This window comes from Perca fluviatilis, chromosome 3, assembly GCF_010015445.1.
Source record: "Perca fluviatilis chromosome 3, GENO_Pfluv_1.0, whole genome shotgun sequence".
In the NCBI taxonomy this organism is placed as follows: Eukaryota; Metazoa; Chordata; class Actinopteri; order Perciformes; family Percidae; genus Perca; species Perca fluviatilis.
This window is the reverse complement of record NC_053114.1, coordinates 22,736,902-22,753,941: the sequence shown is the minus strand read 5'-3', so window position 1 is coordinate 22,753,941 and position 17,040 is coordinate 22,736,902. Positions and strand designations below refer to the sequence as shown.

The window sequence follows — 17,040 nt, the reverse complement described above, 5'->3', positions numbered from 1 at the left end:
GTCATAGCAAAGGGTCTGAATACTAGTGGTTTTTCTTTTTAATACATTTTCAAAAGCTTCTAAAACCCTGTTTTTACTTTGTTATTATTAGATACTGAGTGTAGATTGATAAGGTTGTTTTTTTTCAATGAAGGCTGCAACATAACAGTGTGAAAAGAGCGAAGGGGTCAGAATACTTCCTGAATGCAATGTACAGTGCCTTGCGAAAGTATTCGGCCCCCTTGAACGTTTCGACCTTTTGCCACATTTCAGGCCTCAAACATAAAGATATAAAACTGTAATTTTTTGTGAAGAATCAACAACAAGTGCGTCCCAATTATGAAGTGGAACGAAATTCATTGGCTATTTCAAACTTTTTTAACAAATAAAAAACTGAAAAAGTGGCCGTGCAAAATTATTCAGCCCCTTTACTTTCAGTGCAGCAAACTCTCTCCAGAAGTTCAGTGAAGATCTCTGAATGATCCAATGTTGACCTAAATGACTAATGATGATAAATAGAATCCAGCTGTGTGTAATCAAGTCTCCGTATAAATGCACCTGCTCTGTGATAGTCTCAGAGGTCCGTGTAAAGCGCAGAGAGCATCATGAAGAACAAGGAACACACCAGGCAGGTCCGAGATACTGTTGTGGAGAAGTTTAAAGCCGGATTTGGATACAAAAAGATTTCCCAAGCTTTAAACATCCCAAGGAGCACTGTGCAAGCGATAATATTGAAATGGAAGGAGTATCAGACCACTACAAATCTACGAAGACCCGGCCGTCCCTCTAAACTTTCAGCTCATACGATGAGAAGACTGAGAAGGAGATGCAGCCAAGAGGCCCATGATCACTCTGGATGAACTGCAGAGATCTACAGCTGAGGTGGGAGACTCTGTCCATAGGACAACAATCAGTCGTATACTGCACAAATCTGGCCTTTATGGAAGAGTGGCAAGAAGAAAGCCATTTCTTAAAGATATCCATAAAAAGTGTCGTTTAAAGTTTGCCAAAAGCCACCTGGGAGACACACCAAACATGTGGAAGAAGGTGCTGTGGTCAGATGAAACCAAAATCGAACTTCTTGGCAACAATGCAAAACGTTATGTTTGGCGTAAAGCAACACAGCTCATCACCCTGAACACACCATCCCCACTGTCAAACATGGTGGTGGCAGCATCATGGTTTGGGCCTGCTTTTCTTCAGCAGGGACAGGGAAGATGGTTAAAATTGATGGGAAGATGGATGGAGCCAAATACAGGACCATTCTGGAAGAAAACCTGATGGAGTCTGCAAAAGACCTGAGACTGGGACGGAGATTTGTCTTCCAACAAGACAATGATCCAAAACATAAAGCAAAATCTACAATGGAATGGTTCACAAATAAACCTATCCAGGTGTTAGAATGGCCAAGTCAAAGTCCAGACCTGAATCCAATCGAGAATCTGTGGAAAGAACTGAAAACTGCTGTTCACAAACGCTCTCCATCCAACCTCACTGAGCTCGAGCGTGTTTTGCAAGGAGGAATGGGCAAAAATGTCAGTCTCTCGATGTGCAAAACTGATAGAGACATACCCCAAGCCACTTACAGCGCTAATCGCAGCAAAAGGTGCGCGCTACAAAGTATTAACTTAAGGGGGCTGAATAATTTTGCCGCCCAATATTTCAGTTTTTTATTTGTTTAAAAGGTTTGAAATATCCAATACATTTCGTTCCACTTCATGATTGTGTCCCACTTGTTGTTGATTCTTCACAAAAAATTACAGTTTTATATCTTTATGTTTGAGGCCTGAAATGTGGCAAAAGGTCGAAAAGTTCAAGGGGGCCGAATACTTTCGCAAGGCACTGTATACATATGTGCATGTATGAATGGTGAACCTAGTGTGAAGGTCTTCTTTAATAATAAACAATACACACACTAAATAAAATATTTACATTTATTCTGTAGATGCCAGTAAAGTCTAAATTCAATGAATATATATATATATATATATATATATATATATATATATATAAAAATGTCATTCAAAGTCTTCACCTCCAAACAGTTTGATTACAGAATATAGTGTGGTACAGTTTGTTTTGTTGAGTAATATTGTTTTCCCAAAAAAGTAACAGATGCTGGAATGGAGGATTTGTGATCAAAAAAGATAAACAAACAAAATCAATATCAAAGCAAATTTACCTTATAAAATAATCACTTATATATATATAAAAAAAGAAATACATGACGATTTTGTTTAATATCTCAGACTTGTTGTATGCGTCATTGCTGAGTCTGAGGATAAACAAAACCAGACATGGACAATCATTTAAACATCCTGTTTGCCTTGAAGCATGCACAGCTCCGTGCCTCGTGGCTGATCATGTCAACTTGCGATTTTACTTTCATCTGCTTTTCCCGAGCTAACCACACAACTTTGCAACGAGCCATTTGTGTCCAAATGATCCTCAATAAAACCTAAGGCACATTAGATTAAAGGCCAATGTTTTGCTATAGCATTTATTTTTCCATGGCACACTTCAAATCTTGTCCTGGACTAATATCTTTTCAAATGTGTCCAGAAAAAAAAAAAACACTGGGAGGGAGGGGGGGAATCACACAGGTCTTCTCTCTGTTTCCACCTTAACGTGGGTCATACATGTTGGCCAGTTTTTGAAAGCGTGGTCCCCAGTTATTGAGGTAGTCGTAGTCTTGGTCTCCATCAGAGCTGCCTGAAGCAATGGAGCTGAGGCTGCCTGCCAGTGAGCCCTCGCCCTCATAGTCATAGATCAGGGCTGTGTCGTACGGAGGCACGTTAGGATCCTTGTCTGCAGCCTCCAGGCCCTGAGGGAAGACAAATTACAAGGTTTTTAAGTTGATATGTGTAAAGCAAATTTTCTGGGAATGCTGTTCAAATTGTAAATGGACATAATCACAAAGGCTTTAAACAACTTTTTTTTTTACATATGCAACAGAGTTGTTCGCCTCCAAGTACAAGTATATTCACATATATGGCAGAAGAGTTTGACTTATAGCTGGAAAAATAAGCCTTTATTGTCTTTCTAAACTGATCACCATTGGAAATATAGGCACGTTTTATCGTTACAGATCTAAACAAAGCTTTAACGGCATCAGAAAACATGCAAACCCTAGATTTAAATATTCAGTGTTAGACTGCCTATTAGGCCTGTTGATATCTTTGAGAGTCATAGTAAATTCCTCTTTTGCATTTGGAATTTTAATGGTGTGTAAACCCTTGAATATAACTTTAGGTTATGGCCTGGGCTTTTAGAATATTTTTTTTAATGAAATTGAGATAAAACAGGGTCATGGTAGAAGGCTCTTACATCATTGATGTAGTCCTCGATGTCAGTGGGATCTGCTGGAGGCCTCCGTGGGTAGATAGGTGAGGGCAGGTTATGTGGGGCATCCTTCCTGAGGGGCTGCTTGCCTCGGGGAACACCAGACCCAGGATAGTAGGACCCGGGGGTCGAAGGTGCATCATGGGGATTCCACAGCAGGTCAATGTTAAAGGCATTCTGCAAGGTGAGAGGAAGAAGCTACAGATTGACTCTGCATGTACTTTAAGAATACAGTGATGATATGTATAAACTGGATCACAGGATCGCTCACTTGTGACTCACTTGACTTGTGACCTGTGCAGCAGCCTTACCTCATCCTCCTCACCCCCGCCTTGCTCATCATAGTTAAAAACATTGTCACGGATGTCATCTTCTGATTCCCCGACAAGCAGACCGGTTCCTTTCTTGATATGGTGGCGTCTCCCACAAGAGGTCACGGCCACAGCCAGGAGGAGCAGCACTGCAATCAAACGGAGGGAAACCATGAAGTATTAATTGATAACGTGTGTATCTGGTTATTAGGGCTGCAACTAACGATTCTTTTTATTATCGATTAATCTGCCAATTTATCATTTAGTCTATAAAATCTCGGAAAATAGTGAAAAATGTCCGTCCCGGTCTCTCGCAGTCCAAAGTCACATCCACAAAAGTCTTGTTTTGTCCAACCAACAATCAATAACCCTAAAATATTCAATTTAAAATAATATAAGTATTAAAGGTCCAATATGTAATATTTGTACTGTAATAAATCCAAAAATGACACCAATGCCTCATCAGATATTAAGGAAACATGTTAAACTGAAATACTATCTTTTCTGACAACAATGCTAATGTCAGTATTTTTTCCTTTTTGAAATTTACATTCCGTGACGGAATTTATGTTTATGTTTTGGTCTGTGGTTGTTATCAACGGCCCAGTTTGACAGCCAGGCCGGGTTGCCAGATATACCTGTAAAAACATAAACCCAGCGCGCTACAGCTGTAACCTTGTTACAGCCATGAAAGCAGCTAACAAATGAACAGGATCAACAGAGATAGATTCTACCCGACCTAAAAAAAAAGTAAACGGCATGTTTCTAACAGTTGCGTGACCAGAGATGTAACAACCCCCTGGTAAATATTGGAGATGTATTTGAAAGATGGAGACAGCTTAGATCCCAAAAGGACGCAGAATTGGCTTATTTCCTCCTGAACAGGTAAGCATTAGCTTCAGGCTAATTTATCACAGCCACTAGGTCCTGGCTAACGCCGCCATGCTAACCCTGTTAACTGCTAACGTTACCGGGAGGACCAGGCAAGCAGCCCATGGCTGTTTACGACGTGTAGTTCAGCAGCTGGAGCCGACAACGGTGAGTTATTTTAAGCCACGAGAGGGGGGCTGTAAATCGGAAAGAGAGGACTATGAGTTTGCAGTGTGTTTAGCGATTGTTGCCGTAATTCTAAGCCAATGAAGTGTGTTCCGTCGGCAAGGTAGCTAGTGGTATTTTTAGCGTTTCGTATTGTAATTCTAAGCCGAGGAAGTGTGTCTGACTGGCGTGTGGAGAGGACGGTGAGGTTTTTGTGTTTTTAGCGGTTCATACTGTAATTTTAAGCCGAAAAAGTGTGTCTGTCAGTTGGTTACAGAGCTCCGCGTCGTGTATATATCTATGGCTCCGCGTGAGCACGGGCTTTTATGACTGTCAATATAGCCAGCATAACGTTAGCTACTCCGCTGTGCTTTGGAGTAATGTCTGGCTATTTGAGACTAGCATCTAACGTTAGCTACTCCGCTGTGCTGTGGAGTAATGTCTGGCTATGTGAGACTAGCATCTAACGTTAGCTACTCCGCTGTGCTGTGGAGTAATGTCTGGCTATGTGAGACTAGCATCTAACGTTAGCTACTCTGCTGTGCTGTGAAGTAATGTCTGTCTATGTGAGAAAAGCGTCTAGCAACATTGTTGTGAATGCTGCGGTCTCAGCCTGGCAACCCCCGTGAACTTCGAGTCTGGGCAGGAGGGGGCGGGGGAAACGACTCTCCAGTATTTTGAATTGGTAGTGCAGTAACTATTTTAACCACTAGCTGCCAGTATTACATACAATATTACATATTGCACCTTTAAATATATATAATATTGTCATATTTGACAGGTTGAAAAGTATTTTCTATGAGAATTTACCATTTGTATTTTTTGCTTTAAAAATTACCTTAACACTTAATTGATTATCAAAATAGTTGCCGACTATCTTTCTGTCAATTAACTAATTATTACAGCTCTATCTTTTTTGTTTGTCACGTAAATGACACACAATGACATGAAATGTTTGTGATTATTTGTATGCTGAACTTCAAAAAAGCACATCTTCATGAGTGATTTATTTGAATTGGAAATATCTTAAACTAGGGTCATGTTTGCTTTATTCTTGTTGCAAAAAACAACAACCCAAAATGTTAAGACTGGATGGTTCACTTACGCAGTAGGAGTGCAATACTGGCCATGATGATGATGAGAGCGATGAAGCTGATTCCCACACTGGAGCCTAGGACAGCCCCCGCCTCAGACTTACAATCTCCAAAGGAGTCACAGAGACACACGGTGACGTTGACCTGAGCATAAGCGCTCAGAACTGGGCTGCCAGAGTCTGACACAAACACTGTGACCGCATACTCTCCTGCCTCCAGCTCTATGAGGGGCTGAAGCACAGCATGAGTATCTGAAGAAGGAAGGAGAATGGAGGAAGGTTAGGAGATTCATGGAAACACCTCTCACTCCATCCCCACCCCTGGTGTTCTCTCCTTACCATTGACTTGAATAACAGTCCAGTTGATTGACAGATCGTCAGGCATCTCAAAGGTGAAGGGTGCGGCGTGCGGAGGAAGGTCTTTATCCACAGCAGTCACAGCCAGACCAGAACTCCTGCTGCCTGCATCCCTACAGACGGTGCCACTCAGAGGGAAGAGCTGAGGGGGGAAGTCATTGGTCTCCTTCAGTGTGATGGCCACTGTGGCCGTGGTCGACACACCATCTGCATCTGCACAGGAGAACATAAATACACAGCAATGTCACATAAGGCAAGGCAAGGCAAGGCAATTCATTTGTGAAAGTGAACGGTCATAAAAAACAGCAAAAAAGAACAATACAACATTAAGTTGCAATAGATTATTTACAAGTATTAGCCTTCTCACAACACTCCTCTATTACTGTGCAAATAAGTAAACTCATCTTTTTTCTTAAAAGAGGTGTAAAACCTGCCATGTGCATTAAGGGTAGATAAACTGACCTGTAACCTTGACTACAGCATTGTAGATATTGTTTCTAACATTTGGAGAGCGCATGTTGAAGGTTCTCTTGGCAGTAATGTCTCCTGTAACTCTGTTGATGTCCAGCCACCTCTCAGGATCTCTGCTAATCTCATACCTGCCACAAAGAGCAGAGAAAAAGTTGCAGAAAAACACATCTTATTAGTTTACTTGGAAACACAAAAATGCTCCTCTTGTCTGCATCGTTATACAGTCTACGACCGTACCTCAGGTCAGAATTATCAGGATCGAAAGCGATGTTGCTTTTCAGTAAAGTCCCAGGAACCACAGACTCAGGGACCACAATCTGTATGGGGTCCTCCCTGAAATGAGGAGCTTCATTCTCGTTCACGACAGTCACCACCACTGTAGCGGTGCTCATTGGGAGGTTGGGAGCCTTGTTGCTCAGAGGATTGACATTTTCCACCGTCAGAATCAGGACATACTCATGCTGTGCTTCATAATCCAGAGGCTGCATGACAAAACAGAGCAGAAAAAGCTTGAGGAAGGGAAACCTTGCACTGTGGTTAGATAATAGAGAATGAATTATAATGCTATATGTATAACAAAGGCTCAAATTTCAGTCATTTACCGATCTACATAAAAATAGGAAAAGTCAAATAAGCATTTTTGTCTGAGTAACTTCAAGTTTAAAACTCAACCACAAGAGAGAGTTGTTGAGCTGTGACTAAGGGCCTCAAAGCACATTTTAACTTTAAAGGGCAATGCCACCCATTTTGAAAATGTATTAAAATTATTCCTGCACCCCAAACAGATCAGTCAACATTTGTGAACACATACTCTTTTTCCTTTAGATAGAACATAGAAAATGTATGGATTTTAAAGAAATGTCACTGGGATGTAAAGCAAAGGTATATCTGATTTTGTATGAATGGTGTACACTTTCAAACACTGACTGAACAGTAATGGTCATATTTTTGTTTTGTGGGTTGAACAAAATTCTACATTCACGGCAACATGATACTTAATGGGTCTCTAAATTCCTAATACTTTCCTAATACATTCATAGTAAGGTTCCTAGATTGACAGTTATAGGCAAAATAGAGACAGTGTTCAATTGGTCAACTTCCAATGATTTAAGTCCAGTTAACTGCTATTGGGACAAGTCCAAAGCAGGTTAGCTGGATAGGCAAATATTTCAAAGTAATTTACAGGCAAACATATAATTCTACATATATGGAGAATATAGTTTCAGATATATAATGAATGGTTAATCAATATTTATTTGGATTTAAGAAGCACAGTGTAAGGGTAAATTCCTTTGCTTATAAACTGACTAAAATATCGTTGTCAAAACTTCACATATTTATTTTTGGAAAACCTTTGACATTAAGAGGAAATAATAAATTAATATAGAGTTACCACAACCACTTCAAAACTCATTAGACAAACTACAAAACACATCATGGTCAAGATAAAAAAAAAAAAGAAGATGATGTAAGATCCTTATCTTAACCCCTGAAAAGTTTGCCTTTTGGACAAAGTTTTGACCTGACAATTTAGCAGCGTGTGAATACTTATATTGGGTGTCATTCTTACCCATACCCTTTGTTATTAAGCTTCTTTTCATGTGCGCAGTGACGAATATTGAGAAATGATAAAAACAGATTCATGTGAAGATCAAATCATAAGGCCAGGGTGAGGAACAAAGCTGGTAGAAATCATTTGTTTCCTTATCCACTACCGTTATGTGTGATGGATACTCAACAATCACCACAACCCCTCCTTCACACTCTTTCAGTTAACAGCAGTTCAGCAGACTGTACCTTCACCACTGTCAGAATGCCCTCGTTGGTGGCAGGATCCGCACTGATGGCAAAGATGCCTTCAGGGTCGTTGGAAATAAAGTACTTGGCCTCCCAGTTTCCTGTTCCACGATCATCTCTGTCTGTCACATTCACCCTACCAATCTCATAGTCCTCCCTGTTCTCCACTGCTGTCATACTGTACTACATGGACCACACAGAAAACACAGATCAAAAGATTCAACATCTAACAGCTTAACTTAAGTGTTTAAAAAACCAACTGCAAAATATCCCTCATATATTGTTGACTGAGACTTACCGAGGCAGGGCTGAACTGTGGGGCGTGGTTGTTGATATCAGATACATGTATGATAGCCACACCCTCACTTGTTAGTCCCATGCCCCCCATATCAGCAACCTGCAGTTTTAATCGGAAACTTTTCACCACCTAGGACAGAATACAGCACGTATTAGTGAAATGAACCATACGACAATGATCTGCAAAAATCTGCATCTTAACCTGCGTTTTACCTCTCGGTCCAGGCCTACATCTCTTGTGTAGATGGCTCCTGTCTCGTTGTTGATACCAAACATAGTCTTGGTAACAGCATTGGCAGGAATGCTCTCCTGGCCAATGATGGAGTAACTCAGGAAAGCGTTTTCTGTCATTGGGTCATCTGCATCAGTGGCTGACACTGACATCACTGAGGTGCCTGTCAAAATGAATCGACAGCTTTGGTCAGCAGGAAAGATCAGTCGGTATGAATGATATGTGCTGAGGCTGCAGGACTTCACTGAAAAAAATGTCATACTTTACAAAACATTTAACAAGTCTTAAACCGTACTATTCTGAAAACGGAAAGACAATGTGCCTTTACAAACAATTTACTTGTTTGGAATATTTTACTTAAACCTGCAATCCACTTGGAGGCAGAGAAAACAAGCCGTAAACACAACACTGACACATTTGATGTAAGTTGATTTGGCAAACTTGTTAGCAAACAGATGCTTATTTACACATATAAGTCCAACATTTACTCTTCTTTTATTTCTAGTCTGACCAACTCCAGAAGGCAATATCTGACTCTTTAGGTACTACATGCTCCACTATGTTCACCATGTACTTTGTCTGTCTGCTGTTTGGTGCTAAGCAGATATTGTACAGTCAGATTTTAGGGTACTCCAGCTGAAAACAGCTGTCTGCTGCATCTGAAAACAATGCTAATGAAAGTGGCAAAACCAAAACAGTGAGCTGAAAGACTCTAAAACGCTCTGCAGAGCTGAGGAGAACTGCAGAATCAGGTAATCATAATCATATGTCCATTGTTAATCTAAATATATGGATTAAAGCAGATTCAAGCTGTTAAACGCTATACTGTAGTTTCAATGACACACTGAAACAAACAGAAAGTATGGGGGAAGTGTTATACTTCAGTCAAAGCTACTTATAAACTTTTGAATCTACTTCAGGAAGGGCGTTTAAGATTGCTTTTTGGAACATTGTGTTTCAAAAAGATAGGAAAATGAAAGGTTTGTAATGCAGCGTGTAATGCACGTACCTGGGACTGAGAACTCAGAGACAATGCCACCAAACTGGCTGTGGGTGAAGGCAGGTCTGTTGTCGTTCTGATCCAGCACCACTATCTCTATGGTGGACGGATTCTCTAGTCTCTCTCCACTGGGGGACAGCGCAAAGGCTTTGAGCTACACACGCATGCATACACAACACGCACGCACGCACACACGCACACACGCACACACACACACACACACACACACACACACACACACACACACACACACACACACAACGCACACACACACACAGATATAACAGACAAATGTTAATGTCAATGAAAGCTGCAATCATGAGATTGTTGTTTCTTCCTATTAATTACCACAAATATCTTGCATCTCATGAAGGATACATCCAACACTCATGTGTCAACTGTGGGTATTTGTGGTATCTGTACACAACATATGATGGAAATGCCAGAAAGAAATGTGCAGGATGTTTGGTTCAACATCATCACATTCATCTGGCCCGAAACAGCTCTCTCCCAAGATGCCCATAAAAGCCCTTGGAAACTGACCTCTGGCTGTTTGTACTGGTGTCTGAGACACTGATAAATGCTTTAAGACAAAAACATGGACCTAAGCTCTTAAACACGTTGTGTAAGGTCTTATTGATTGCTTTGTGGCTTGTGTGTTTAGTACCTCTGTTTGATTGTGCTTTGAAACTCACTTCCATGGTGATTTAAAATGTTACTCCCATAGATCTAGATACATAAATACATCATATTTCATAAAAATGTTTAATATGTATTTTTGTTTATGTGTGCACTAACCACCAAGGCCACCAATTCCTTGTAAGTACTCCTTGGCAATTAAACCTGATTCTGATAGATGCTGTCTCACCGTGAAGCTGTTGTGTCTCTCTCTGTCCAGCGGCCGCTTGCTCCTGATTATTCCAGTTTTATCATCAATCTCAAACAGATTCTTGGGCTCCTGGTCCACCCCCGGCCCCTCTAGCTTGTAGATCACTTCACCTGTGAAGATTTTGTCCGATTTGATCTAGTCAAAGAGAGAGAGGAGATAAAGTTGGTGATCATCACAACCTCATGGGGAGGTGGGGGGAGGAATGTAAACCATATGTCGTAACACCAGATGTGAGCATGTTGACAGTTAAGGACCTTGAGACAACAGTGTTTAAACTTTCGCAGGCCTTTGACTTATGACAGGAAATTATATTCTTAACTTATAATAGCAAGGAGTCTATATTTTATGCATTTTGTTTTCACTTTCTTTCACATATGGTCTCTCCTGCATTTTCACCACCATGTAAAAGAGGCTCTATAATTCTCCTTGTACGGTAGGATTTATACACTTACTGGTCGTCTGTGACAGCCTTAACACAACATTTACATTTCACATGTCTTTTTAACACTGGTCTGTGCTGTGTGTGATCATCTGTGATGAAGTATTACAATCAGCAGTGCATGGCTAGTATTGCGCTGTGTTTAACTGGATCCAGTATACAGTAATAGCTCTATACAGTCTAAGAGTAATATGATGCATGATAGTTTAGTCTACAAAGGAATAAAACACAAGGCCCTTCTTTTATAGCAGTCTAAAATGTATTATATCACTTGCATTTTATCTATTTATTATTTTAAATGTGCACCTGCTGTTATTACTCAAGTCCCCATTTTGCTTCCCCTGTCACAATTGACCAATAGCTAAACCCCTTCACCACACAGCGATTGTCCAATCATAGTTCAGCAGCCGTAACTATGCACTGTAGAGAAGCAGCATGTGTGGCGCTATAGGGAAACTCTGTTTATAAAGAGGCATTTTTTCTAACCTTTCCAACACCAAAAAAAAATTTGTAAAAGTGTAAGGAATTAATTAAACAGCGTGTTTGTCTGCTCTAATGTAAGCTGCAAACGTTAGCATGTCTAGCTAAATTGCTTTGTATCTTCACTGTATTGATAAAAAAAAAAACTGTTAGTTTCAGATAAATGTTTGAATACATTTTTGCACAGAACAAGGACTGTGGATTTTGTCCCCTCATCACTTACATTGAAAGCTAATTTAGAGGGGGATCTTTTACTAATCAGTATAACCAGGAGGGATGATTAAAGTTTCAATGTACATATGGGCCCCTGACTATTGTTTTTAGACAGACTTTAAAATTGCAAACCTAAACAGTAAATACCATTTATACCAGAAATGAAACAGCAGTTATCCACTGATGAAATTATGCTGTGAACAGCTATAATTTGACATTGTTACCTGGACAAGGTCTTCGGGAACCTGCTTGCTATTCTCCAGCACTCTGATTGGAGGGATGATCCAGTCCCTCTTCACTCTGACCACTCCCTTGCCTTGATTTCTCCATGGGTGAAGGGCCTCTTCTTCTGCACAGCTCCACATCTGAAGGAAACAAGTACAGCATGAAACTCACACAAAAGAAAGTCCCAGGAACATTCAGATAGGGATCACATTGAGTATATTTTTGGTTCCTTTAATTCTCCTTCATGGAAGACAAATTATGTCATTATATATGTTTGCAGCTGTTTAAAACCATGCCAAGAGTTAGTGCTCCCTTAGTGCTATAACATTCCCAACAGTCTGATCGAATGGCTGCATGCTAGCTGTAGGCGCTGAGGCTGTCTGTAAAGTGGAATCCATGGGATTGTCCAGGGCAGCAGAAGGGATGCAGGGCCACAGCTTCAGGTTTCACTCACTAATACACGTCTTTGTCAGCTCACTTTGATCTGTGTGCAAATTCATCTCAGGACCAGGGAACACAAACACTCACGCTCATTTCACAAGCCCCCATTCAGCACTTCGCTGTCTTGACCACGTTTACAGACAAAACAAACATGTGAGAAACACACACACACACACACACACACACACACACACACACACACACACACACACACACACACACACACACACACACACACACACACACACACACACACACACACACACACACAAACAGCTGTCGACTTTGGATTTAGATCCTATGCTTTCCCACCCGCATTCCCACTCACACTCACAAATTCCCCTTTATGCTCAGCTCTGCACCTGACTGGGAGTTTGGGGTCACCTTACGGATCTGCTGTGCTGTAGGAATTCCACAGACACACTTATATACAGGCTTTCTCACACACACCCACACACACATATGCATGTGCATCAACAAAACACCCACCCACACATAAGCACATACATTTCCACAAGTTGCTTCCTTCTTTTCTGTGGGAATTCACCGGAATCAGCATAACTTCCCATATGTTTAACAGCTCAAAGGCATAAGCAATTGCAGAAATAAAATGTGGATGTATTTTCTTTTGTCTGTGTGACTTCACTCAAATATAACTAAATCTTAATGAATGACCTGTTTCAGTAGATTTTAAGTCATTCGTAAATACATAAGCCAAATAATGGATAGTTGATAAATATGTGAATATTTTGTGAAGGCCTGCCTTGTTTCTGGGGCGGGTGATCTGATATACTGATCCTTTGGCATGCTGCTGGACAGTGCAGGGAGGAATGGCAACCATGGCTGGCATCTGCTGGCCAAGTCAGAGGGCAGGCTAATCTTAGACTGTTCTATATTCTCGACCCCCACCTATTTAACTTTTTGTAGCCATCGTCATCTCCACTCTCACAGAGATGTTTACACTGACATTCCAGCAGTGCATGTCACCCACACAAATTCATCCTTATCTACTTCCATACTTAAGACTTGTGCATACAGTATATGAGTTCTCAAACCTCTGCTGGCATAGCACACATTCTGCCTTGTCACTTAACCTCAACATCAATAACAGCTGCATCACAGTTGTATTTCCAAGTATAGCACTTTCTAGGTTTGCCTGATTTGTGGACACTTTGGCTAATGTGTGGTCCCTTTTCTAACTTTGAGAACGGACACACAGTGAGGTGCAGACAAGTGTAAGCTTCAATTTAAGTTAATCAAACACATCACACAACTCTTCTCCAGTCCACCATGCTTTAGTCACCAAACGAGCAACAGGAAGTTTAGGATGAATGTGTTAACCACAGATTGACTTTGAAATGAATCCATAAATATGAAGAGATGGAAGAGACTTGAGCATACTGTGTAAAAATGAATTTGACAAAATTGTGTTGAAAGAGTTAAGAGCTACCGCTTTGTATCCAGTCCACAGGCATGCTATATGATCTATAAATCACACAATCAATGGATTATATACAGCACAGAAAACTGGAAACAACATCAGACACTACTCTGATGAATGCAAGAAATCCCCAAAACGATTGGTGAATAAAGGGTTGTGTTGGAGTAAAGGTCTGCCATGTGTTTTTAGAAGTTTGATGGATGTGACCACCTTAAAAGCTGCAGTCATACATCAACTATTCTTTGGTAATGCTGAAAGTAACCACAACAAAAAGTAAAGCGCTGCATCTTTTCCATAATATAAAACATTAAGAGATAGTCAGAAAAAGCTTACAACCACCAAGCACCATTTCTTATTTTGCACACTACCTTTTCACACATATCAGTCTCTTATTCAGTCACTTTAATCTGATCTTAAAATGACTCTGTGTTTTGGATAGTGGCCCCACTAAGTATCTGCCACTGTTATAATGTGTTTACCAGACCAAGATGCGGTAAAACCAAAGAGTCATGTTACCAATTAGACCAATGAGTGCTGTTTCTGACAGGCTGAACGACGACACCACACACAGATTAACTGTTTTTAGAGGTTTTTCCCAGATACTTTTACAGCCCGGCCTTTCACCTCGAGCCCTCACAGAAGTATAGACAGCTTGTTTGGGAATGATATGCCCTCAAAGAAGAACCGTTAAGCACTCTGTTGGAGTGTTTATGAGACCGAGAAAGTTCAATTCCACCTCTTTGATGTCGGCTTTGGAGAACAAAATTGCATTGTCACATTGCAAATAGTATTCTGGTTCATTTGAAATACTTTAAATCAAGATATGTGCACTAAATTACCTTTCAATACTGTATTATAATAATAATACATTTTATTAATAAATGCTTCTCAACTTAGCCAAGGACACTTTACAAAATCAGACAGACAATCAATACATAATAAAGATGATAACAATATATATTGTAGTATCATAGTCAGTGCACTGTTTTGAAAACAGGGACCGGTTTATCAGAACACTACACACAATTAGCACAACCACACACCCAATCAGCAGAACACCTCAGACCTTTTGCAAAATGAAACACACACATTTCATAAGACTTACAGTAATTCAGTTTGAACCATTTACACACTGCTGTTGCTAACGTAAAACACTTTCAGCATTTATATTTATTAGTGATTAGAGTACTGTAAATGAAGTACACAGAGAAAGTGCAAATATACAATAGGTTCACCAAACACTACACCAGACCAATGCTGCAGACTGAGGAAAATATAATGTATTAGTCTCCATATATTCAAATCAGTCAACATGTCAACATGGAGAATCTCAACTAAACCTGTCCCAGTTTTCATGCTACTACAGTAGTGTGTATAACACTGTTAGCTCAGCAAACAACAGACAAACATAAAATACTGTATCCAGTACAGGTTACAATTACAGTAAAAATAAAAATACAGTACAGAAAATACTAGACGTACCTGCTGCATTTTTATAGTGCTTAAACCTGATTGGTGTATCTACAGTTGAGCAGATTGGCTCATAGGTGTGGTAATGTGGTAATATGTCAGTGCTTTGGAATTGCCAGGAAGTGACATCATGATGTACTTCTGTGTCTAATGTATACAAGTGTGTTTAGTTTTTTTTACAAATCACTGTGTATTGTTTTGCAAAAAGTGTGAGGCTGACATTGTGCTTATAGTGGTGCACATCTGGGCCAATATTTTGGCCCTTTAGTGTAAGGTTTTGATAATTGTGTAATACTTTTGATTTCAGTGTGTAAGCAATCGGCAAAAACTGTAATAGGAGACAATTGGTAATGATTATTTTAAAATAAATAATTTCATAATAACCTGAATATATAAAACTATAAACATATAAAATATAAATGATCATCGTTCTAAGAGAAGCCATGAATATCAATAGGAAGCCACACTACATTTGGTTGGTTACATTTGGTAAAAATACACACACTGGTCATAATTAAAGATGACCCTGTAAGAACAGAAGAAGAGTCACAGTTGTATTAACCAATTGTTATAAACATATAAACGCATTAGGTACTCTGATAAGTAACAACTTAAAATTTAAAAAGTAATGTAATTTGTAGTAACAAGAGTACAATTTACAGTACTTGTTGCATATCAAAACAGAAAGAGACAAGATATTTAGGGGGTCACATACCAGCTACACTCAAAAAACACACACACACTAACTATTACATTCAGTCACAAAGCCATCGGAGCTGTCCACCTTCTAAGTATTGCTGCACAAATACATTACATTACACTATTCACAAGCCATTACTGTTGTCCTTCCCGTCACGCCTTTAAACTCCCTTAGTTTTAGTGCATTTTAACATGGCAATGCAAATACATGTTTCAAACACTGATTGATTGTAAGAAATGGTAACAGGTGTGAGGGATGTACACACTACAAATGTGGAGAAATGCAACTGTGACAAATTAAAATTATACCAGTTTGTCAAAAGTGTTACATTTGACTAAAATGCTATCTGCCATCTTGTAAAATTTGGATGTATTGGTAAGGTACCACCCTGAGAGAGTCCACTGTTGCTGTGTAGAGGAGTATATATCACTGTGTGAGTGGAACAGTCGTTCCAATAACTCAAGAACTCTTGTCCAGCCGAGAAGTAATGCCTGCAGCATGCCTGTCTGTCCCTTTAGCCACAGGGCTAGAGGTCACACAGGTGTCCATCTGGTCACTTCTGTTACTGGACATTCAACCAGTCGGTCAAAAACAGTACTGGTCCCACACCCCTACACTTTGCTAAGTCATGACTGCCTGGCATGGGCATGGACACCCTATTTATGGTGCCACAGTGTAAGTCCCCCTCGGAGCAGATGTCCGAGCTTTGGGAATGCTGAGCAAGGTTATAATATTAAACTAAGAATAAAAGGGCTCATTTAAAATGGAGTTACTGGAAAAAAAATTGAAAAGAATCTTTTCTGACTACTAAAGTGGTGGATTCAATTA

General features: G+C 40.0%; 1 protein-coding gene across 2 annotated transcripts in view; it reads right to left on the bottom strand.

The window, feature by feature from the left end:
• Positions 1–2,000: 2,000 nt before the first annotated feature.
• The window catches only part of cdh15 (cadherin 15, type 1, M-cadherin (myotubule)), a 38,642-nt gene continuing 23,602 nt past the window's right edge, over positions 2,001–17,040 (bottom strand). For both annotated transcript variants that reach the window (XM_039795992.1, XM_039795990.1), the window contains exons 2-14: positions 12,160–12,300; positions 10,783–10,938; positions 9,924–10,068; positions 8,896–9,077; positions 8,684–8,812; positions 8,386–8,568; positions 6,826–7,070; positions 6,580–6,716; positions 6,100–6,330; positions 5,773–6,012; positions 3,633–3,781; positions 3,307–3,498; positions 2,001–2,803 (exon numbers count right to left, since the gene is read on the bottom strand). In XM_039795992.1, coding sequence (XP_039651926.1) covers positions 2,603–2,803; positions 3,307–3,498; positions 3,633–3,781; positions 5,773–6,012; positions 6,100–6,330; positions 6,580–6,716; positions 6,826–7,070; positions 8,386–8,568; positions 8,684–8,812; positions 8,896–9,077; positions 9,924–10,068; positions 10,783–10,938; positions 12,160–12,300 — 2,331 coding nt within the window. In that variant the 3' untranslated portion in view covers positions 2,001–2,602. The remainder of the gene's footprint in view (positions 2,804–3,306; positions 3,499–3,632; positions 3,782–5,772; positions 6,013–6,099; positions 6,331–6,579; positions 6,717–6,825; positions 7,071–8,385; positions 8,569–8,683; positions 8,813–8,895; positions 9,078–9,923; positions 10,069–10,782; positions 10,939–12,159; positions 12,301–17,040) is intronic.